Source organism: Accipiter gentilis, chromosome 7, assembly GCF_929443795.1.
Source record: "Accipiter gentilis chromosome 7, bAccGen1.1, whole genome shotgun sequence".
NCBI lineage: Eukaryota > Metazoa > Chordata > Aves > Accipitriformes > Accipitridae > Astur > Astur gentilis.
In genome coordinates this window covers 11,166,848-11,191,122 of record NC_064886.1, presented here as the reverse complement: position 1 = coordinate 11,191,122, position 24,275 = coordinate 11,166,848, and the positions used below count along the sequence as shown (strand labels likewise).

General features: G+C 52.7%; 1 protein-coding gene and 1 long non-coding RNA gene across 2 annotated transcripts; one reads left to right on the top strand and one right to left on the bottom strand.

Annotated features, from left to right (window-relative positions):
* Nucleotides 1-419: 419 nt before the first annotated feature.
* On the bottom strand, nucleotides 420-22,204 carry LOC126041004 (uncharacterized). The gene is made up of 8 exons (XR_007506751.1): nucleotides 22,116-22,204; nucleotides 18,782-18,887; nucleotides 16,605-16,729; nucleotides 11,035-11,791; nucleotides 6,867-7,056; nucleotides 6,490-6,701; nucleotides 2,846-3,048; nucleotides 420-2,365 (listed from the first exon to the last, which is right to left on the bottom strand). It is a non-coding gene; the product is annotated as an uncharacterized LOC126041004 (long non-coding RNA).
* Nucleotides 17,503-24,275, top strand: HJV (hemojuvelin BMP co-receptor). The gene is made up of 4 exons (XM_049806175.1): nucleotides 17,503-17,780; nucleotides 19,777-19,938; nucleotides 21,109-21,611; nucleotides 22,111-24,275. Exons 1-4 carry the CDS (start codon nucleotides 17,714-17,716, stop codon nucleotides 22,729-22,731), a joined length of 1,353 nt encoding a protein of 450 aa, XP_049662132.1. The 5' UTR covers nucleotides 17,503-17,713; the 3' UTR covers nucleotides 22,732-24,275.

Below are 24,275 nucleotides of genomic sequence, written 5' to 3'. Positions count from 1 at the left end.
AGAAATCGCCCCTTCCCACCTCCCTGCCTGTCTGCCTCCGTGCCTCAGTTTCCCCACCAGCCCTGCCCAGGAGAAGACCAATATGGGCTGGGGAAAGGGAGGTGGGAGTGAAAATGGGAGGTCCCATGGCACCCATGTCCCCTCCCTCACTAGCCGGGTGCTTTGTTAGGCTCAGCGTGCCCTCGGGACCCCACTCCTGGCACAGGACAGGATGTCCCCCAGCACTGGCGTGTCCCCATGGATGCTCCGGAGGTAATCCATCTTCTGGAAAAGCGCAGTGCTAACTCCGGCAGCCGACCCTTCCCGTAAGCACTCGTTAATTAATGCCAAATCGCCGCATGATTACAGGACGTGGAAATCAAATGACTTCATTGTGATTAAGGTTTATTGCTGCCGGGGAGCGACAGGACGAAGAATCATTTGCCGCTTATTGGAAAGGGCTGTGGGGAGCATTCGCCGGTGCCGTGCTGGCGTGATGGAGCCGCCCACGCCGGCACCAAGGGACCTGCCAGGCATCCGTCGCCTTAGTCCCAAGGCCGTCGTCCCCCATCTGGGGAGGTGGGACATCAGGGTCACCGGTGGCATGGATGGGACAGTGATGCCAATGCCATGGATGGGACAGCGATGCTGGCTCTGCTCAAAACATCCTCATGGGACGAGGTGGTCTCCATCCCCAGTGGATGTGGTGACATTGAGCACCCTCACGGTGATGAAGTGCCCATGTTTTGTGGCTGGGGGGGGCCTCAGGCATGTCCCCGTCACCTCCACAGCATGGAGGACGGTGGGTTTTTTTGTGGCAATCACCAAAAATCACTCCCTGGGACCTGGCACTTCCCGGGTGGGGCGCACCAGGCAGAGAGTGGTGATGGGTGACACTGTGGGGGGCGGAGGCTGTCCCTTCCCCAGTGCGGGGACAGGAAACCCTCAGCCCCGTCTGCTCTCATTAAATGCCTTTTCATCCTACTTTGATCTCCCTCCTGCGCCTGGGGTCAGCGCAGGCGATGATGATGACGGCACCCAGGACTGGCACCGGTGGTGCTGGTGGTAGTGTGTGTGTGGGAGACCCTTCTCTGAAACCAGTGGGCCCCACCCCCCAACCCTCTCAAGCTCAACGAATCGTGCCTGAAAAGCCGGGAACTGGTCAGGTTAGGGGAGGAAAAAGGATACTGGGCTTTACAGTAACGCGGACTATAGAGCCACTGTTTCGGCAGTGACCCCCTCGGTCAGAGGTGAAGGGTTTCCCAGGAGTGTCTTTGAAGAGAGCCATCTTTGATGAGAAAAGAGCCTCTATACAGATGTCTCATAATTACCATGAGAATGTGGAGCACATGGCTGCCGTGCCAGCCCCAAAGGGAGCTTTAATGGAATGTCATTAAAACGCCCCGTTCGGGAGGTTTCTCTTCCCCCTTGCTTTGCCCCACTTTAACCTCTTTCAGGCTCAAATCCTGCCCCCACCTCCTCGATGTGCCTCGTTGCATTGATGCCAGGCATCCCAGCATCCACCTGAGCCCCCTTGGGTTTGGGTACCCTGGTGCTGCGCAGGGATGCTCAGTGTTCGAAGGCATTTGTTTGGGTCGAAGGAGGCAAATTCTGGAGGTTTTGTGTGGGATGAGGCGGGATGCACCCAGGCAGGACAGGACTGGCATCTCCATCCCCGGCAGAAGCTGTCCAAGTGCCTCCCAAAGGGGATTGATTTATTTTTGAATCAAATCTCTCTAAACCCAGCCCAGGGTTGTGCGCAGGGGCAGCCCTGCATGCAATGAGGCCAAAGGCTTCCCTTCTCCCTCACCGTGGGCACTGCAGGCATCACCCATCAGCACCACAAATCTTGGGGAGTTGTACCGGGGCCAGGCAGCAAACACTGACCCCAGCCCAGGTCTCCTCCCAAAAATTCAATTAAGGCCTCTCTGTGACGCTCTGGGTCCCCAGAGGGTGGCTGGGCTCCTCCGTCCCCTGCCCTTGGCTGACCCCCTCCACGTGATAAACCGCCACTAATAAAACCAGTGGTGGGGCTAATATATCTGTAATCCACCTTTGATACATGGGGGACCCAGTGTCAAGGGCAGCGGCAGCCCCAGCGCAGCGCGTGAGGTTAATCTCCGTGAAATCGTCCCATCAGCCCGGCTTTTATCCGCGTGTCAAGACGTCGGGGCGGGGAGGGTGAATGCAGCTGGGGGCACTGCTCGGCACAGCCGGGGCAGCACGCACTGAGATATCCATCCCCGCTCCTGGAAGATTTTACTCCCTTTTACCCTTAACTCTGGTCGTCAGCGCATCTCTCTGGTGTGTCTCCAGGCCACAGCGAGACAGCAATGTCCCTCCTGGCCGGGGAAATCTTTGGATGCAGTGACATCAACACACACATCTGAAACAGGACCCAAAAAACCAGACCTGTGTAAAGAGTGCCGATGGGAAAAATCTGAGCTGAGCAGTGAAACCTGAGCCTGGAGGTGGTCAGGGGCTTCATTTCAATGGTTGTGGGTTTTATTTAGGTCAAGCAGAGGTGGCAAAAAGTGTTTTAAAGCAGAAAACGCCATTTTTTATCATTTCATATACCCCCACCATGGCTTGGCAGGGAGACACTAGGCTGTTCCCCTCCATAGTGTGGTGGGGAGATGGGGATGAACAGTGAAAGAGATGGAGGAGAAGAGAGAGGGGTGGAGAGAGGGAGGGAGGGACGGGAGGAAGTATGGACAGACAATACGGCATCCCTGGAAAACCAGGACATTTCAGGTTTGAGGGCACCTGTGCAGCCCCCCAGGACCCTGTTCAGCTTGGCTATGGGTGAGATTTCTCACTGAAAACATATTTCAAGTCCTCCCCAGATAAAAACCATCAGACCTACTTGCTTTGGCCCTCCCAGTCCTGGTACCACAGGCTCAGGCACTCAGGTCCCTCCCGGGCCATGGTACCCGGCTGTGGTCATGCTGATGCAGCCCCAGCTGATGGAGCCTAGAAGACCAATGTGCGGCAGGGGCGAGACCCTGGGGTGTGCAGGGATGTGGCGTCCTGCATCTTCTGTACGCGGGGCCAGCTGGGAAACCATTTCTAAGGGGAAAGAAAGAGAGTGATATTAAAAAAAAGAGTGGTGTCTTGGCTGAAGAAACATCCCCATTAGACACCCTGCAGCAGCGTGGCTCCCGGCCCCCTTCCATTGTCAGAGAAAGGTCAGCCCCTGACTAGTTAGTTATCATTAGCTAAGGCCAATTTAATCACAGTGATTGTGTATAAATCACTGCGGACAGACAGGGCACTTTCCTCCTTCCCCGCCTCCCTGGCTCAAAGGTTGACAAATCTCCCGGCCGTCTCCCCCCCACCCAGCTCTGTCGGCTGCCCGGGGCTTTCGGCCACTTTGCCAAATATTAAAGGACGTCGTAAATCACTGGGGCACTGCCCATCCATCAGCCTGTCAGCCTGAAGATCAGGGTCACGGGTATGAAAGATCAAGGGCCGAGCGGGAATGGCAGTGGGGCAGGAGTGGGGTGGACGGGCAACGTCAGAGGCCGGGAGGTAGCAGGGACGGGGGATGCAGGGATGAGCTGGGAGGGATGGAGCCGCCCAAAAACAGCTCTCTTGCGCCCAGGTCCTGCTTGCAGCGACTTTTCCCACCTTCCTTGCATACCAGCAACCCGATGTGGCACATGGGAATCAAAGCCGGGGTTAGAAACTGGTGTCTGGCAGGGAAAAAGAGAGCTTCTGCCCATCCCAAGGCTGCCTGGACTGTGCTGGCAGGATGCTTAGGGCTCAAGGGATGCTCAGGACTCAAGGATCTGCTTTCACCCACAACAGCCCTAATGATGCCTCTTGCCCTGCTGCAGCAGTTGGTTTCTGTACCCTGCCAAGTCAGTGACCGCAGCCGGCTGCCCCCACTGCCAGCATAGCTGAGGGAAACTGAGGCACGGACAAAACCTCCCTACCCCGGCAGCAGCCACACAAAGCGGGACAGTGCCAGCAATCAGCATCCCCCATCCACAGGGACCAGGACGCGGCGCAGAAGGATGAAGCTGGACAAGGCATCCAACTTTCTCTCGCCTCCCTCCCTCCCCACCTTCCTTTTCATCCCTTTTTATTTCCCCCCCCCTTTTCTTTTTTATTTCAATCTAATTGAAGGGGGGGGTGGAAGATAAGAGCTGCCAGGGCTAATTACACCTCATTATTCCAAAGGATCTCTCACGCCTCACTTCTCCTCAAATGCCGGCAAAAGCGAGGGGGAGGGGGACGGCTATTAAGGGAAAAGCCTTGGTGGAAAACAAAGTTGGTTAATTCACACGGCATGGCCCCTCGGTGGCTGCGTGGGGGCTCCCCTTCGCCTCCTGGGGCACCATGTCTGGCTTGTCCCCACTGTGGGGCCACTGCCAGTGGGGCTGAGCTGGGCTTGGGGGTCCCTGGGGTGGATGGAGACCACCCTGGGGTGATGGGGCTGGTTTGGGGTGCTCTGAAGGCATCAAGGCCATGACCTTGGGTGTCCCCATGTCCTTAGGCATTTCTACGTCCCTGGGTGTCCCCACCTGGAGATGGTCGACTTTGGCAGGTGGGCTTTGCACCACCTCACTCCGTGTCTCCATTTCCCCTGCTCTGTGCATGGGTAAAATTCCCCATAACCGCCTAAAGACCCTGCAAAAAATCATGCACAGCCCCAGGAGCCAGGATCCTGGCTGGGGTTGCAGCCTCCCCATGATTCAGAGGGAGGGTTTTAACCCCCAAATTTTGGGGGGGACCTGTTAGAGCAGGATGGATACAGGGGCTGATTTTTTTTAAGCATTCCCCTCTCCAGCCAGAAATTTTCCTGCCCATTTTCCAGCTCTTAACTTGCTTCCCAGGATCACTTTGGGGAGAAATCCCACCTGCTCCAAGCCCCAACACCCCAAAAAAAGAGAAGGGGAAGCTTTGGGCCCCGGCAGACACAAGGATGGGAGCATCCCTCCCAGTGTCGATGCTGGGGCAAGAGCACAGCTGATGCTGACCTTTCCCTCTTGCATTAGGAAAAGTTACAGCAGTGACTGTTTTCCACAGACACGCATCAAAGGTCTGGTCCAGCATCGCTGCAGCCTCTTCCACAAACCCAGTTTGCTTTCTCTGCACCATAAAATCCTATTTTTACTACCTCTGAAATGCATTTCCTCCATAAAACCACACACTGCAAATTTGCTCAGCTCTCCAGGACAGTTACTTATTTATATTAAAAAGGAGGGATTTGATCATAAAGCAAGAAATTTCCCATTTGGCTTTGCCAGTGAAGGCTTCAGCCCTGCCTGCACGAAGTAAATCACAAATCTTTCCATGAGGCTGAGGATGGTCCTAAAAAGTTTTTGTACATGGGATAATTAATAGTGGTTAATATCTGAAGGATGAAGCTGAGGGTTGTTAAACTCAACTGATGGAGAGAAATAGGGATTTTATGAGGCATTTTGGGAACACTGTCCCTCGGCAGCTCCCGGCCGCGTCTGTAGTGCAGGCATTTCGGCAGGGAGAGGTTGAGAACTTCCTCTGGCTACATGCACAGCCAGATCCAGGAAACAGAGAGATAACTCCATCCCTGAGTGCCCATCAGGTACCACATCCCCTGAGCGACATTAAAACAGCGATTGATAACATCCCTGTTTTCCATTGCTGAATCCTTACCCCGTTTCTCCCATCAGTTGCATTTTCTCTCACCTCCCCGTGCAATTTTGGTGGTCCCTGCTCAGCCTTTCTAGCTGGGTATCTTGTCCCATGGGAGACATGAGGATAATTCAGATAATTCAGGCAATTTAGATAATTGCAGCTGCAAACCCGCTTTCTCATTGTCCTGTTTTGTGCCCCAAAAGTCCTGACACCTTTTATTTGAATCCAGGAGGGCTAAATCACTTTCTTTCTTCTGTTTAAAAATCAAAAAGTAACCTTTAGCAAAAGCCAGAGAAGTTGATTATAGGAAATCTATAAAATTTCTATAAAATAAGGCCAGGAATACATCACTTCCTCGGGCTTGGAGGGATGAACTCTGAATTTACAAAGAGGAGCGGTGGCTTAGAGCAGGCTGTTAGAGGATGCCACCAGCTTTCAGTCATGGCTCTTACCAGGTATTTCAAGATAACAACAGATGAAAAAAAAAAAAGATATTTATCTGGAGCTTGCACATCATCCTAAACAGCCACGGAGCTGCAGGACTGTTGATTCACCCTTATTTTTCTAAGCGCAAAAGCAGGGAGCACGGGAAAAAGGAATTAAAGCTGATAATCCTCCCCAGCAATGGGAACGAGTCCTTCCCCCCCCCCGAAAAGCCCCCAAACAAGCAGCTCCCTTCTTCATTCTACCCCTAAGTGTCTGCCGATGCCGACAGATTTTTCCCAGAGAAATGATATGTTGGTAAGAAATTATTTCAAACCCACCTTGCTGGACCGTAACCTTTCCCCTTTAAGCTGGTGCAGAGCGAGGAACCCTTGTCAGATCCAGCAAGCACTGAGCAGGAAAACGAATGAACAAGTAAGCGAATTAAAAAGGAAAGATTACCATCAATATTGCGTCGGTCTGAAGTTCATTAATTTGTGGTTTAAAAGGCTCAGAGGAGTGTTAAACAAATCTCATCTATGCCGTGTTGCCGACACCTTTGTGCTTCTAATACCGCGGCAGAGAGCTGCTTTTATCCCAAGGAATTTGTTTTTCTTCTGTGTTGCTCCAGCACAAGCCAAAAGCAAATGTTGATTAAGCAAATGCAGGGATGCCTTTAAAAAAAAAAATATATAAAAAAATCACTCTTATCACTTTTAGATTCCAAACTTATTTCTAAAAACATAAATGGTTTGGCTTGAACATTTTGTTAGTTTTTTCCCCAAACCCAGGGATGGGGTAGTGCTCATAAAGCTGGCTTTTATGGCTTTATAGCTCACCGTGTCTAGCGGCAGCTGAAGTTTTGCAGGCTGCACATTCCCCGCTCGCTCCTAGCTCCCTCCGCTGCTCCCAGCCTTTAACTTTTCCCTTTGCAATAGTTAACAGCATTTTCTGCAAATATTGAGGCCACTTTGCCTATTCCTCGAAGAAAAAAAACAGCGAGTTCTCCAGCCTGGCGTGCCTGTGCAGCTATGTTGGAAAAGAACAGAAAAGATACTTGCAGATTAATACTATTAAGTGGGATTTAAAAAAAATAAAAGCAATTGAGGTTGGATAATGCCTTCCATAACAAACCAGCTCTATTCTCCAGCGCCTGGCAGGTCCTTGTGTGCTCAGGGGTATTTAGCATGTCTTTAATGAAGCTGAAAGCTTTGTATTGAAATTGTACTTTAGGACTCTCCATGCTGTGTGCACTCATTGCCACCTGAGGAACAAGCAGTGGTGTAAAACCCACGACAATTGGCTTCGTAGGCAAAGTAAACGGCCACACAGCGTGCAAATCAGTGCAGCACAAGGATAAAAACTGTGAAAAAGAGCCTTCAGCCAGTCCAGAATGGGCATGGGTTTTGGGCGAGCTCCTCTGCCGTGCTTGGGTCTCTTATCCAGCTCAAATCCGGCATAAATTCACCCTCCATGACCTGCTGCCGGGTGTCCTCCACCAGTGGGAATGGGGTACCGGGGGAGATAGAAAGGGGATGGAGATGGATTTAGTGGATCCAATATGCTCACCAAGGAGACAAGGTGATTTTTCCTAATAGGAACATGCTTACTAAATTTTCAAGTATATTTAAAAAAGCATTTATTTTCCTTCCAGTAAGTAGCTGAGGCTTTAGCTGAGGCTTTTATAATTTGTTAGAAAAGCTTTTATAATTTGTTAGAAAAGCTGAGACTTTTATAACTGCTGCTTAAACTTCCCCGAACCCTATGCAAACAATGGGTCAGTATTGCTGCAAATAAATTTAGTTTAAAACACCAGAAAGCTTCTGGATATAATCAGTGTGAAGGACATTTCAAGTCAGTATTTTTTGCTATGATATCTCTGGAGTAAGGATCTTCTGTGCCCACAGCGTTTGTATCATACTTATGAGCTACAAGCCGTTGAACATTCAATCCCACTGCCCCGTTTGCTAAACACCGGGTTTAATTCAGGTCCCTGAGAAGGCGACACAAAAAGGGCTTTTGGCAAAAGAAAAAAAAAAAATTGGAAGCTGAGGGAGGGTCTTTGTGGGGCGTAAAACAACTCCTGGGAACGGCAAGTGAGGGATGTTATCGGAGGGAAATCATCCCCGGAAAGTACAAGGATCTGCTAAGGGGGAGACAGAGGGAAGTGAGGGAGCAGGATTCCCTGGGAAAGATGGGTCCTCTCCTGGGAAAAACAGCCAAGAGACCAAAAGCAGAGGAATTAAAAACGCACATGGCATCATCAGAGGATGTTGAACATATTTTGCAATACTTTCTTGCGGGGAATGAAGATATATTCATGGCCACCCCAAAATAAAACCCCTGTATGTCCCTTCATGGTGATTTGGGACTCAATTATTTGTTTCATTTTAGAAGGCGACTTCCCAAATATTTTCAGTGGCAAAAGCTCCAGCCAGCAAAGTCAGCCCCAATTCAAACTTTCCTAGGGACGACTTCTCTGCCCTCAAGCAGTCCCAAGGAAGACTCACTTCCCTTGCTCTGTGAAAACAATGCTGGTTTTGATGCCAGCTCAATATTTCCTTCTGAAATCCCATTTTTCAAGCCTTCATTCCATTTTCTTGACAGCGTTTGTTTTGTGGTCATCAGACAATATATTTACCGTGCTTTCTTATCGTCCATTTTCTGGCAGACCTGATTGCATTAAAAATCTCTCACAAAGGCAAAACCAAGCAGATGATTAATTCAAATCCAACACAACCTATTTGGGAGTGTTTCTTTTACAAGATCCCTTGGCCCAGAGCAGCTGTTGCACAGCAAAGCTGGTTGAAATGCAGTCGGAAAGCCTTCAGCATGGCTAAGGACACTATATAGCTCTATAAAATCTAATTTATTTAATTAATTTATTCCTCCCTCTGTAGAAATGAAAAACCAACAGGGTCTAACATCAAGGTTGGCAATAGCGGGGAATGGGAAAATAAACTGCAATGCAGTGGGAGAATGCTTTCCCAACCTGCTGCTGTGAATGCTGGGCGCAGCGGTGAATCACCATGTTCGCAGACACAGGGTTGTCCCCCCTCTGCCTTTTTACCATATTATTTTCATTTTAAAAAGGCAGAGGGATAATGCTAGCCAAAAAGCTTAGTAGAACAGTGTAAATCTAGGGGTGGCTCCTTTGATGCTGGCAGGTTAGCCCCAGCTTCGGTGCAGCCGTGCATCTGGGGAGCCCTGGGGATGTGTCGAGGCCACAACCTTGGCAGAGGATGAACCTCCCCGGGACTCAAGATGGTCCCATTTCTCTGCGCCACTGCAGGATCACCTTTGGGATTTGCCTAGAGTGCCTTGGAGGCAAAAAATAAAGCATCCTAAAGACAGCTTCCAGGCCTTTCCTGTCATAACAGCTTTGGCATGCTTTTCTTTAATAGTTTGAATTCCTCCTCCAAACTTGCAAAGACCCAGGTGAAGAGATGTGTAGGAAGGGCAGGTGGGTGCCAAGCACAGAGGAAGTTTATAGGGTTACCCTACATGCATCCCACGCTGCCTGGCATCCTCAGCCCAGGGACCTGCATCCCAGTAAAGTGCTTTGGCTCCCGGTTTGACATCCCCAGGAGCATGGCAGCAGCGATGAGGGTGACCTGGGATGCTGCTGCTGCCCAATCCCTGCCCACACCCAGCTCCGGCTGACAGCATCCCAGCACATCTCCCTTTCCCAGCCTGTTGCTTTTGTATCCGCAGCTCTCTTCTTGGAAAGTCCTCTTTCCGAGGGCTCCCATCCCCATTGACGCCTGTTTCTATCCCAGCACTCGCAGCCTCTGAGACCCATTTTAATTCCTTTCACAAAGAGCCTTGTGGCTTTTTTTTTTTTCTCTCTTTCACTTGTTTTCCTTTGTGGGGGGATCAACGCAGCCTCCTCCAGCCTCTCAAGAGCTGACTTAAACATCCCTTAAACCACTATTTTTTTCCTCTGGTTAGGAAAAGCCACACAAAACATGAGGCACTGGAAAGACAACCAACAGATACAAACTGAGGGGTTGTCGTGCTCTCCCCACCTCTTCCCCGCTTGCACTTTTCCTGCCAGTGATCATATTAATATTATTATTATTAATAATAACTTCTGGGCTGAGGTGGATTTTTGCTGCCTGCCAGCTGACACTCCAGCCTTGGCCAAAGTGAGACACGGTGGGCTGGCAAGCCAGCAAGTGGGTGCTGATTGACAAGTCTCTTAAATTAAAAATAACCAACCAGCCTAAGGTCCATCAGGGTGGATCCTGACGGATGGGCCACGTCTATTCCATCTTTTCCATATTAACCCCTTGCTGTCCCGCCCTAGGGAAGTACAAAGGAAACACGTTCTCATGCGGGGACACTCTCCCCCTACCCTTGTGCCCGGAAAACCAGCAAGGATGCTTTCATCAAAACAATAAATTGCCACAGTTTCCCTCCTCTTGATTTTTTTAATGGAAAAAAAAGAAATGCCAGAAAAACGTGATTGAGGATTCCCAAGGAGGGAATCGATGAAAAGTTTGAAAGGGAAGTCGTGGCGAGCACAAAGAGGCTATAGCTGCTTCCCACTGCTGTCCAGGACAGCAATTTGCCACTGGCACCGAATTTGCTGCCGGAGGTGGGATAGCTCCTGGTAGGATCCTGTTAGGATTTCTCATGTGAAAGCAAAGCAGCTGTGCTCTGCCTCTCACACCGGAGCTGCACGGGTTTGCCTGCTAGGTAACGCAACAGCATTTGAAGCTTTTCTTTCCCATGTGGCTGAACACAGTCGTTTCCCTCCCCAGGCTAAAAATCAGCTAGAGATTAATGACTTTCTCGCTGGAAATATTCAGGGACAGAAAAAGAAACACTCCCTCCCCAACCACTGTTTAAAAATAAATAATTCCCCTCTGCAAAAACCAAAGAGAGTAAACCCAAGACTATTGGGCTGACAAACTCTTAGTTAATCACAGAAATCAATTAACCATCCCTCCCTCATTTTACCTCGCTTAAAATAGCCCCACAAACCCCCAGCCAGTGTCTTACCCCCCGGGGAGCTCCTGCTCATCCAAGTTCTAATGTTGCCTGCAAAAGCACTGACCAATTTGCATAGCTGTGCTGGAGAGCTGGACTGGGTCGAGGTGACAGGGACAGCCTTTCCAGGCCCTGAATGGCATTGTGGAAAAACAAAAAAACAAAACAAAACAAAACAAAAAAAACCACCAAAACCCAACCCTCTAATCTCCAGGGATTCACGCCTTTCAGTGCTACGGGCCGGATTCGGAGCCCTGTTTGCTGCTCGTGAGCTCCGATGTCACAAAGGAAGCCGCCCGAGACACCCTGCCTGATTTTTACAGCAAATTGCAAACCCCTGCAAGGGTGAAGCAGGTTCAAGCCCAAGAGACATTTTCCCTTTAGACATGTCTGCAAGAGAGACAGGGCTTTTAATCTGCTAACATGTAACAGAAACCTCGAGGACTTTGGTTTGGACGACCCCCCCCCCCCTTCAAAACAGCCAGGTGACAGGTGCTGCAAGGTGGGTGATGGAAAGCAGCACCCCCACTGCAGCCATGAAGTTGAACCCACGTGCCGAAGGTTTAGCAGGAGCAAGGTCCGTGCTGCAGGCATCTGCAACGTGTGTGGGGCCGTGTTTTTCCCCCGTGGCCTTTGCTGCAGTCCCCACATTACCTGGGAGGGGAGAGGAGGTGGCGAAAGCTGCAGGAGCATCTCCCAGTGAGGCAGCTGTGTCAGATCGCTCCTGCCAGTGACCCTGGCCGAGGGTTTTAGTTGCCTTGGCAGGAACCTGGTTTGCAAAATGAAGTTTGACAGGTCAGTGGGAGCACCCGGAACCCCCTGATTTCTTCCACTCTTCCCAGCCAACCTCCCCCCCACTCCTCCTTGGGGAGGAAGGCCTCTCGACTCCTGTGTCACAGCCACACAATTACACCAAATTTGAAAAGTCTCTGGCTGATATACTCCATTTTCCAATCCCCCCCTGTATTGCAAGGGATATTTCTCTATTTCCCTGTGTAAAGAAGCCCATAAATTGAAGATTAGTTTTTCCTCCTTTGGAACCCAACCATTTCCAGGTATTCTTGGGCTGAGCTGGCACCAGCAGGAGGTCAGCTGGGAGTTCATTTCCTTCTGCTTGGGAGCAAGGAAAAATCATTCCCTGAAGGTGTCCCCCCTCTCCAGCCCATCTTCTCCCCAGACCTCTGCTAAAGGCAACAAAAAGGTCATTTAAAATCCCCTGCCGGAGCATTTTGGAGGCCTGGAGATGGACAGGGTGAGTCCTGGGAAAGGGTGTTATTCCCATTTATGGGAGCAAACCCATAGAAGCGATTCCCCAGCACTTTACTAATTCATCTGTGCCAAGCCAAAGCCTCTCCATCTCACAGCTGTGGAAGCAACGCTTCCCAATTGGAGGGTAGAGGAAGCCCAAATTTGCCACCATCTTAGAGCTGGTGAGGGAGCTCGGTGAGGCAACACGGCTGCCCCAGGGTTTGGAGGGGGGGGGGAACTCTCCAAGGGGCACCTGGGGTTGGTTTTTCCAAGTCCCTTGCTCTCGTTTGACCTGTTAGATGGGCCGCAGCATGATGGAGCAAGCTCAGCCTGGGGGACCCCCTGGGTGATGTAAAAGCAGGAGTGGGGAAACTGAGGCACAGAGTGGAAACCGAGGGTCCTTTGATGTCCTTTTGGACATCACCCGCTGCTCCCCAGACGGCTCTGACGCTGAGCTTGGGACCCCCCGAGGCACCTTTCCTCCCCTCCTTTCAGGCAGGTGGGCAGCACAGCAGACAGGGGAAGGGGGCCGGGGCAGGCAGGGATGGCCCTGGCAGCCCCCTCCTCCTCCTCGCAAGCCCCACTGACACTCGCAAAGTGCTGCTGCCACCTCGTGGTACCGTGTCCCCGCTCGCCTGCTGTCCCCGCGTCCCCAAACCCCCCCCCCTTCCCCCCCGCCCCGGCAGCTCCAAGCTCCCGGCCGCATCCTGCACTCGGTGGGGCTGGGGGTCGAGGGTAGGGGGGCCTGGGCTCTCACCAGTGTCCGGAGGGTTCATACGCGCCCAGTGACAACCTTGCACTGAAGCCACGCAGAGCCCAGACCTTCCTCTCCCACCACTCTACATGGACACCCGGACGCGGCATTTTAGCTGCTGGGGAAACTGAGGCACGCCTGAGCTTGCTGGTAGTCCCCAGCACCCCAGCTGCCTGCGCTGGGCACTGCCACCATCACTCACGGGGCTGGCATTCAGCGGAGACCGAACAGGGCAGGGGACAACTCCTGGTTCCTCTGCAAAGCGGTGGCTGCGTCCAGCCCCGTCTGCTCCCATCTTTTTTTAGCCTCAGCGCTTCCCGGCCCTGCAGCTGCCCAGCCTTGGAGCAGGTGCTTGGGGCTGGTGATTTATCTGCATGTCAGCATCTCGGGAGTGTCTCCACGCAGCATCCAGGGGAGCGGAATGGATGGTTTTGCTCTGGAGGCAGCTGAGGGATGCCAGTCCCACATGGATGTGCTGTACCATGGTGGAGAGGACCATGAGACTTGGGTTACAACTTCAAGCGAGGCAGTTAAAGGATGCAGCTCCTTGATTCTTCCCCGATCTTCTCAAGATCTTCCCTCTCCAGAGGTAGCACTGAGATTTCTGGTCTTCCCAGCACCTGCCCTTCTCCGGGACCTCCTGAGCTCTCCAAGCAAGGGGCAGGGAAAGCTCTGGGCTGGAGAAATCTGGAGGAAGAGTTTAACTTGACTCCAGACCTGCATCTTCATTGGTTTTTCCATCGCCTTCCTTGCAGAGCCGGGAGAAGAGCAGTTGCTTGCAAGCACAGGTTCTTCACTCCCAGCCCTGCTGTGGCAGGGGAAGGCACCCAGGCCGGGTGCTCCCATGCTCAAGGAGGCAGGTGCTGCTGAAAGAAGAGCCTGCCTTGAATTTCCAGCAGTGCTTTGCATTCCCAGCCTGCTTGTTTTTCCCAGAGCTTGGAGAAACCTGTGAGATCAGCAGCTCTGAGTGGTCCAGCCAGGACCCCATGTCCATCTCGCATGCAGTTTGCTCTGCCCACAGATTTGAAGTGCGCAGTTGGGAAGCCTTTGGCTCTCCCTCCTTTTCCCTTCCCCTCCCCACTGGAATCTGGCTTTCGGGATCAAAAATACTACTGGCTATTTTTAAAGCATCGACTTAGCCCCCTCTCCTCCAGCTCGCGGTGACGGATCGGGCTGTCGTAAAGTTCAGCTGTTTTCTGCTCCCTCTGCACTGAGCCCAGGGCGTTAACAGCCGTGATTCCCTCCTCACTCCTGCCCGGAGCCAAACTCACGCTGGGTAGCAGGATTCACGTCTGGAAGGTCTGGGGGCATTCAGTGGCCTGTCCTGTGGCTGGTCAGAGTGGCATTTGCTGGGGTAAGTGGAGCACTGGGATCCTTGGCAGAGGTTTGGGGAGGGAGGGATGGGAGTTTTATGCCAAGCACGTTGTGGAAAGAAGGGTGGATGCTTTGAGTTCGAGCAGGCACTGTGCAAACAGCCCATCCGCTGCTGTCTCTGTACCTGAAGAGATGCGAGATCCTCTCTTCCAACCCTCCAGCAAATCTTGCCTTCCCCAGGCCCCTCTTCCAACTCCAATCCCAGCCCTGCAGCTTGGCTCAGCTCTCCCCTGCATCTCCCAGGGGATGCTGGCTGCTGTGCTGTGGTCCAGGGAGTGCAGGGATGACATTCACAGCTTGGCTCACCCCCTGCCTCCAACCTGAGGAGCCTGGCTGATCCCACTTGCCCAGGGATGCTCAGGAAAGCCTGGCGGAGCTCTCTGGGACAGTGGCTTAACCGAGACGCGTTCAGGAGCAGCGTGGATGTGCTGTGCACAGGCTGTACTCTCTCACCTTGCAATGCTGGTGGGTGGCAGGAGGGTTTGCTCGTGTCCACAGCTCTGATGGAGGCAGACAAGCTCCTGACGCCTCTTTAGGTATGTTTTGCCATGTTTCCCCATCCACACAGGCCATTTTGGGTGCAAATCCACCTCGGCTCGGACCAGGGCTCCTGGCAGCCGTGGGTTTGCAGACAGGGCTGATGCCAGCTCAGAACCAAGCTGGGGCTGGTCTCCCTCAGCAAATTAAATATCCAAAGCACTCGGGTTAAACCAAACTCTTCCTAAACTCATTGTGTTAGTGATTGGGCTAGATAGGGGCTGGAGCTGAGCTGTGACCATGCTGTTCCAACCTTTGGAGGGATGGCATTGCTCCAGACAACAATCCGTGTGGGTGATGCTCACAGGCAGAGCTGCACACTACCTGCTTTGCACCAAAAATTACACAGCTGCCACGATCAAGGTCTCTTCCCCTCTCCTGGGGCGTTGCAGTGCTTCGGAAAGCCTCATCTTTTTGGGCAGGAGGATCTGGGTGAGGCCAGCTGCTCTGCAGCCCCCTCAGTGGCAGGATCCAGTGCTTTGTGCCTCCTAGATCTCCAGCTGATTTTGCTGGTGGGAAGGAGGGGGGAGTTGGCTTTCGGAAGCAGTTTGATCACAGATGCTTTTGTCTTGGTACCGTGACTCTCTGCCAGATTGGGAGAGATTCCCAGCCTCCTCAGTCCAACATATGCCTGCAGCCCTCAGCTTGGAGAGCTGCTGTGCACTGATGGTGTTAAAGCAACAAATGGCCCTGTTTCATGGCATGGCTGGGATCCAGCACATCGCCAGGGACATGCACCCATAACGCTGAGTCTCAGGGCTGTGAGGAGAGCCCCACAACCTGGCCTCTGGGCTGCAGCAACCTGGATATCCCAGTTTGGTTTCGCTATTCCATGTTTCCCCTCCCCTGTCCAAATGAAGCGGGTGGGTGGGATGCCGAGAGGCCTCTGCTCTCGCCAAGCCCAGATGGTACCGTCTGCTGTTCCAGAAGAATTCCCACCTGCCCACCCCTGCTCCCGCCCCGCGTGTAACCGATTCCCTCGGTGGGTGTCTGTGCCTCCCCGCGCCGGGGGCTCGCTGTGGGGAAACCTACGGCAGCAGATGGGGAGAATACCAGGCGTCCAAGGCATGGCCAGGGTGGACCTTGGGAGGCTACACTGAGATATGGGTCTTATTTTTTAAACAACATTTTTTCCACTCCCTGGTTATCCCTTGTTACCAGGTAACAGAGACCCAGTGCATAAATACTGGGCAGGGAAAAGAGCTGCAAAGCCTCCATGCACCCCAGGAACAAAAAAAAAACCCCAAAAACGGGCATCTAAAACCTTCCTCCTCCAGTGGCTGCTGATGTAAATCCTAGCTGGGATTTGAACCCAAGCTGGTATTTATTCTTTGTTTTCCTTTCTTCTATCCATTGCCCCCAAGATGTACTTTTACACTTAAAACAAGAGTCTAGCTATAGATTAAAGCTTGTTCTGCAGTAAGTAGCCACAAACCCTCCTTTTCTCCCCAATTCCCTGGGTGAAGAGCAGTTCAGCAGCTGCCATGACCCACGCCAGTGCTGGCTGCTTGGTTCATGCAGCTGGAGAGCTTGTGCCAGGGTCAGAGCAGAAGAGGAGAGGGTCAGAGGGGGGAAACCCCTTTCCCTCCCATTCCTAAACAAACCAAACTGGTCTTGAGATGCACTGCAGAAATCGGGAGCAATTTCCCCAGGAGGGGCATGGCGGTACCTGAGGGGATTTGGTTAAGTTCCATCTGCTCTCCTGGGCTCAGGTAAGCATGAGGCTCCTGGTGCGAAGGCGTCAAGGGCACTGTGGGTCTGGGAGGCTTTGGTCCCTGCTGTGAGGAGCAAGACCTGGAAAACAGCAGGAATTTGGTTTAGGAGGCAGGAGGCTTTTCTGAATGGGTTCCCAAAGGGGTTTGTTCATGCCAGGAGCACTACGGGACCTGCTTTCAATCCTTGCCCTCCAGCTATAACTGCCAGGGATCCTAAATGGACAGGCCACCCCTGCAAAAGCCTGACCTGGACATTTCCCCACCATTTCTTCTCCCCGCAGGGACAGGGGTTTGCACAGCTGCTCTCTGCACCCAAGACCTTGCAGGTGGGCTTTCTGGAACCCAGCCAGCACAGCCCAGCGTTCATCGACCCCAGGGGACACCGGCCACCTTTGGCCCATGCCATGTTTGCATTCAGGATTCAGCTGTGCCCCAGGAGGGGAAGCTATGAGAGATACAGCTGAAAAAGTATTCCCTGTGGGGATACACCCCACGGGGAAAAGCACAGAGCTTTTCCATGGGGACTCACTCCACAGGGGTGCAGGCAGGTGGTTGCAATATCACCTAAGGAAGGAAAAACAGGTAGCTCCAAGAAAGCCAGCTCCTGCAGCCTGTGCTGCACCCCACAAGTGATGTGACCCCACACCACCAAGTAGCATCACCCAGCCGGGGGTCTGGGGCCTCCCACCTCCTCCTCGAGCTCCTCTGCCCCCCGCCCTCACCACACACCATCTTTCTCTGCACCCTCTGCTTGTTGTTCTTGGCTGGGATTTAGCCTATCTAAATTTAGGCAGATGTATTTCAACACCCATCCTCTGCCCTGCAGGGGGAAGAGGACAGAGCAAAGGTAGCTGGGGAGGAAAAGCAGGGATCGCGGTGCCCTGTGGTGGGGTCTGCTCCCCTTGCCCCTGGCCAGGCTTTCCCCACTAGCACCCTGGATTTTATCTGGCTGCGAGGTCATGGAGGTGCCCAGGACTGAGGTTGGCATTTTCCCAGCTGTCATCCCATGGATTTCTCTGGGTGTCACTTGGGGTAGAGCTGGGTGACAAGGACAAGCCAGCCCATGTGTCCACCAGGCAAGGAGCTCCCTGCACTGGGAGCCAGCTCATCTCCAGAGGAGGCTGATGCAGGTGAGTGGGGCTGCGGCAAAGCAATGATGAGGGTCCGAGGCACAGGACATCGGCACTGGCACCCACGGGTGCTCCAGGGTCCGGTCCCATGGGCAGGTGGCCCCAAACAGAGGGAGAACTGGGGTGCCCAAGTACCCCTTGCTGCCCTGCCTGGCACAGCCAGAAACCATCCATCTCCCCGCACAGGTGGCATCACCTTGGGCTTGTGGAGCATCTCTAACTGCTGCTACTGCCTTTCTCCTAATGCCACTGGGGTCAGGACATCCCACAGAAAGTCCTGCTGCCTGCAGGACCCATGGCAGGGCCTCTCCTTGCCCCTGCCATAGGCACACTTCTCTGCTACACATTAACCAGCTGTTTATCTGCTAAGCGTTGCGCCAGGGACAGGTCACCTCCACGTCATCACCTCCAGGGGATTGGGAGGGGTAGTGCTGAGGGGTCACTAGCTCCTGTGAGCCCCAAGAAAGATGCTCAGCCTGGTCAAACACGGTCAGACCAGGTAGGGCGGGACACGACAGAGCAAGTGCCAGGCATCGGAGGAGGATCAGAGCAGACAGTCAGTCTGCTTTTACCTCGCTCACCAGTATACATCCAACACGAGCCTAGTTCCCAATTCCCAGTACTGGGTCTCGTGTCCCCATGCCCCAGGGCTGCAGAGACCACTCTCCCCCTTCCAGCATGGTTGGCTCAGCTTGTCCTCACTGCCAAGAGCAGCTGGTGGTCAGAGCATTGCCAGCAGGTCTGAAGCATGTTTTCACTCCAGACATCTGCCCTGTTAGCCATTAATCCAGCTGGCAGAGGAATGGGGGGGCCGCCAGCATTCAGCTATGTCACCATGCCAGCCAGTACAACTAATGGCGGTTGTTCGACAGCTGCAGCCATGGCAAAGGGAGCTGAAAGGTGCTAGACAGAGCTGGTAGAGCTGTGATTTCTCCTTTTCTGTGAAAAAGATGAGAATTCTGCCTCTTTCCCCCCCTCCCCCAGTTTTAGTTTACACTTACTAGCAATCACAGTGTCAGTAATATCGACTCCTTGGGCTGCCCAGGGTACCAGGAACAGGCACATCACCGTGAGTGTCAGCCTCTGGCAACCGGCACCTCACACAAGCTAAAGGGGAGGAAAAAAAAATTACTGATTTCACATACAGCAGTTTCAAAAGGACCTTTGCAAAAGGCTATTTGACTAACAAGTGACTAATAACTGGCTGTTAAAATAAGCCACCAAGGACTCAAATCCCCAGCACTGATGAAGCACAACGGAAGTTAAATTTTTTCCATGGCTACACTTCCTCCTGCTACAGCCCACTGTCTGGATGTGTGCAGCTTCTTGCACTCCCCCTCTAGCCAGCTCAAGTCCCCCAGCACCCAGGGAGCAGCCAGAGCTGGCACAGCAAGGGGGAAAGGTGGAGTGTGGCTGAAAGCATGTTTCCCAGCTTTGAGGGGAACCTGGACACAGGTTTTTTGAGGGAGCAGGAGGTGCTGTTTATCACCCAGTGGTGCTGGATGTGGACGTCATGACAGTCACACTTATAATTTGGCTTTTCAACTCCTATCGCATTGGATGCTGTGCTCCAAACCTTCATTTTGGTGGGGGCAGCAGCAGGCCAGAGGCAGCCCACACTGCACCCAACATGTAGGACAGTTTGGGTCTTCTCTGCACTCATTGGCTGCTCACATCCCTGCTGTACAGTTTCTCCAAGTCCCTGGAGCTCACTGTTCCTCTCTAAGGGCAGCTGGAAGCTTTAACTTTTTGACACACTGAACTACACAGCACAGCTGCCTCAGGGTGGAAGATGAGAGCTGCAGTGGTTGCAAGCAGTGAAAAACCCAAACCCTCTGGGATTTTGCTCAAAAGCTTGCCTCCCCCCCGACAGCCAGTAGTGCAGCCAAGCCCTGCAGGGCCATGTTTGGCAGCTGCCTTGATGCTGGCAGCTCCATACCTGCAGCAGCTCACATTTAGTGGCACCTCTCAGATCCCACCTCTGCTTTCCTTCTAGGGGACCTGCTGAATGAAGCTGAGACAAGCCAGTGGGTGAGCAACTTCCCAGGCTCTGCATGGACTGGAATGGGGAAACCTGCCTGCAGTGAGAGCCCAGGGCAGCTAGAAAACCCCAGCTTCCTCCTTCGAGCTCTCTTCCTCCTCCTGTTCTGCGGGCATGGTAAGGAACTGCATGGGCAGAGCCATGCCAGAGTCACATCCCTGGCAAGGATATCCATGGAAGCTACAGCCCTAGGGTGCAGGGAGGGTACAAGCTCCTGGGACGTGACTGGAGCAAGCAGAAGCTCCTCTCATGGCAGCCATAAGGCTCAGGCAGTATCAGAGTGCCCTTGGCCCACCACAGCCAGAAGGAAGGGCAGGCAGCATTCTCACCAACATCACCTGCCCCTACCACGGTAGCCTCCGTAACAAGAGCATCCCCTTGCTCTCCTGCAGCAGGCACTTTCCCTGGGAAAGCCCTTAAAGCCTCTATTACCTCCCAAGATAAGACAGGGACAACAGGGTACCGGGACCAGCCAAAGTCCAAGGTCTTCTAGCAAAAGGCACCAGCCATATCCATCACTCGGTCCCTCATTTTCCTTCCTGCATCCCAAGCACTCTGCTAGGGGGACTGAGACCCACATCCTGCAACACCTAAATTCACTTCCCAGCACCTTGCCCAACCCAGCTTATGCTCATCTACTGCAAGGGCAGTTATCCCTTATAACCCCTCTGCTTAATGAGCTAAATCATCCCTGCTGGAGTGAGTTCTTCAGCTCTCCTGGAGCTGTGGTACATGGCACTGCCTTCTGCAGCATGGAGAAATCACGTTTGAGGGGTGCAGACAGTCAAGCCTCTTGTGAAGGAGCGATTCCATGGCCCAGCCAAGGTTGAAATGGGAAGAAGGGGTTTCCCAGCTCAGAAATTCCTGTTTGTCCCCTGGCAAGCCCTGGGGTGAAGAATCTCCGTCTAAGCCACATCCTAGGGCCACAGTCACAACTGCTGCCCTGGCTCTTGGCCACGCTCCTGCCTCAGGTATGATCTTACATCCCAGTTGCTTCAGGACACCCCTTTGTTCCCATGACTTCCCCCACTCTGTCCTCTGCACTGGGCTCCAGCCTGCTTCTGCAGCAGGCAACCCTGGATTCATTCCCCTCAGGCACATAAGAAGCAGGTCATTTAAACCGGCCACTGAGTTTGTTAAAACAGGGAGATAAATGCTTCCAGAAACTGTCTCCATCATGAGATCTGGAGCGGTCCAGATGATGGGAGGTGGTGGGAGGAGAAGGGGCTGCCCTTCCCCACCCCTACAGCTCTACCAGGATGCCCTGAGCCATCCCGTCTCTCCCAGTTTCTTCCCAGTGCAAGATCCTGCGCTGCAACTCCGAGTACGTGGCTGCCACCCTCAACCTACGTGGCTCCAACAGGAACGCAGCGTACTGCAACGCTCTCCGCTCCTACTCCCACTGCACCCGCAAGACAGCTCGCACGTGCCGGGGCGACCTGGCCTACCACTCCGCCGTCCACGGCATCGAGGACCTCATGATCCAAAACAACTGCTCCAAGGAGGGTCCCACATCACCACCCCGGCCCCGGCCCCCAGCCCCCAACCATCAGGGCTTTGAGTCTCTCGATATCTGCAACTATGAGAAGAGTTTTCTCTACAAGCATGGCCAGCCCCCCAGCTACCAGCACTGCGCAGCTTTTGGGGACCCCCATATCCGCACTTTCCATGATGACTTCCACACTTGCCGAGTGGAGGGCTCCTGGCCTCTCTTGGACAATGACTACTTGTTTGTGCAAGCAACCAGCTCTCCGGTGGCAAAGGGGTCCAACGCTACGGTCACTAGCAAGGTAACACTCGTGCATAGGGCTTGGCAGCAAAGCCATACACCTCTGGGATGCAGCAACGGCTTAGGGCACTCCCTAAAATATCTGGGGAGGGGAGCAATAACTTCAGCTAAACCCACATGGGATCAGGAATGAACATCTGCAGGAACAAGTGGGATGAAGGTCCCTGAGGGGACCAGAGAGGCTTGCAAACGCTCCCATTGCTGCCTGGGGATGGGTTACTGTGTGGTTCATGGGTTACCTGCATGCAGCCAGTCAGGCTTGGCTCCATCTCAGTTTTCAGTTGCTTACATGGTATTAAAGAAAGCAGGGAAGGTGCTGCTTTCCCCAAAGGACTGCAGCAATGTGGGAGAGATGGTTTGGGGCAAAGGGGGATGCATCGGTGAGGCAGACGTGTGCGATCTGCTTTGCCCTTCCCTAGATAGCTGGTACTTGGGGTGGGGACATGGCCGCCACTCTCACACCCGGCGAGATCAAACCCCCTTTGATCTGCCCTCTGCAGCTCACCATCATCTTCAAGAACATGAAGGAATGCATCGACCAGAAGGTCTACCAGGCTGAGATAGACAACCTCCCAGCAGCCTTCGAGGATGGCTCGGTGAACGGGGGCGAGAGGCCAGGTGGGAGCAGCTTGGTTATCCGGGAGCGCAGTCCCGGGCAGCATGTAGAAATCCAGGCGGAGTACATCGGCACCACCATCGCTGTCCGTCAGGCCGGCCGTCAGCTCTCCTTCTCCATCCGGGCAGCCGAGGAGGTGGCGCGCGCCTTCACGGAGGAGCAAGACCTGCAGCTCTGCGTGGGAGGCTGCCCCCGCAGTCAGCGCATCTCCCGCAGTGAGTGCTGCCGCGGCCGCATGGCAACTGAGACGGCCCGGGCACTCTGCAAGGAATTGTTGCCCGTGGAGGATGTCTATTTCCAGTCGTGTGTCTTTGATGTGGTGACCTCGGGAGATGCCAACTTCACCATGGCAGCTCATGGGGCCCTGGAGGATGCCAGGGTCTTCCTTCCCAATGCTGAGAAACTGCACATCTTCCAGGCTGGGGCAGGCTGCCCACACATCTCTTCTTCCTTCCTCCTCCTCCTCCTCACCTCTGGTCTTTGGGCTGTTTTGTTGCACTTTTAACTCTCGCTGGCATTGCATAGAGGCAATCCACAGGGGTAACGCGAGAGAGCTGCTGACTCAAGTCCCATGCCTTGCAGATCAAGAGGGTTGCCTTACCTAGGATCAAGTGTCTCTGTGGCAATAAGGAATCAGAGACCCAGACCTTTGGAGAGGGGAGTGCTGGAGATGAAAGACTGCGAGACACTGGCTTGCATCCACTCTTCTCGCACATACAGCACCAATTGAACCTGCTTCCTCTCCCGAAGGCAGATCCCAATTTTTTCTGTTGGATTTGGATGCATTTCTTTTTTCTAAAGATGAGGACATTGCTGCTGTATCAAAGAAAAAGAAACACCCAGGGTGAAAACACATTTAGAAAACCTCTCTGCCCTTCAAAGCCTTTCCATAAACTTGCTTTACACCTTTCTTCCAGTGTTACTGTAGCAGACTTTTACTCAGGAACCTTACAGATTCAGAAATAACTGGCTCAAATCCCGGATCCCAGTTTTTAGCAGTGAAAAAATGTTGTTTGGTGGATTTGGGGCCCCTTGACACAGCTGCTACCAAAGCAATGCAAGAGCGAAACAAGGCAACAAGTTGGTTATCGGAGTGTTGTGACCAAGCTTTGAGATTTTTGACCTAGAAATCAACCATTTTGTACTGTATTCTCCTCTCTCTGGATTAGTAATGTGCTCATTTCCAGTGTCGGGAGCTGCAGAGCATCAGGTCTCTCACATTTCAGGCTATCGTTGCTATTTTTCCTTGTTGTCTTGGCACCTGTCTAGGACTCAATATAGCCAGTTCTGGACTTTGGACCAGCGTTGAGTTTCAGTGGGGAAAAATACCCCTTGGTATTCCTCTCCCTTGGGCCCAACTTTCTCTGTCACTGTCACAACCCCGTTCAAATCCAACCCAGACTGTGGGTTTCACTTGGAAAAGAGAATTAATAATGAAGACACGGAGCTGGCAAAAAGCCATATGACTGTATTGATGGGCAGGGGAACTACTAGCAGATGTACATAAATACAGAGGTAAGGCCAAATTAGATATTTAGTATATTTAAGAGTTTTTAAGTAAAGCACCTAGAGTTCTATATGATAAGAAATATTTTGCATATTGAAAGACTTTTTTTTTAATAAAGAGGGCTCACATTAAAAACTTTGCCATTCCTGTCCCATGGAGCCATAAGAAGAGCCTTGTAAAGCCTCATGGAGGCAGAGAAGTGAGCTGGCAGACATGGGCAGGATTTGGGCATGCAACTCGGGGAAAGAGAACTGCAGATCATCCAGGTACAGAGGATCTGTCATGATGTAAAGCAAGGTTTTACAATTCATGTTTCAGTGTATCTGCAGTTTCTTTGGTCATTTTTTTTTTCTCTTGCTCTTCTGCCAAGGGCACAAAGAGTAATTACGGAAACGTTTCTTAGATATCTCAGCATATTTCCTCCTCCAACATGCACTCAAAGCACATGGTGACTAGCATGAGAGTTTCTCTGTTTCTTGTATGGTGCTCTTGCTAATCCCCAAACGTTTTGACATTAAAGGTGTCTATTTTTGAAGTCCTCA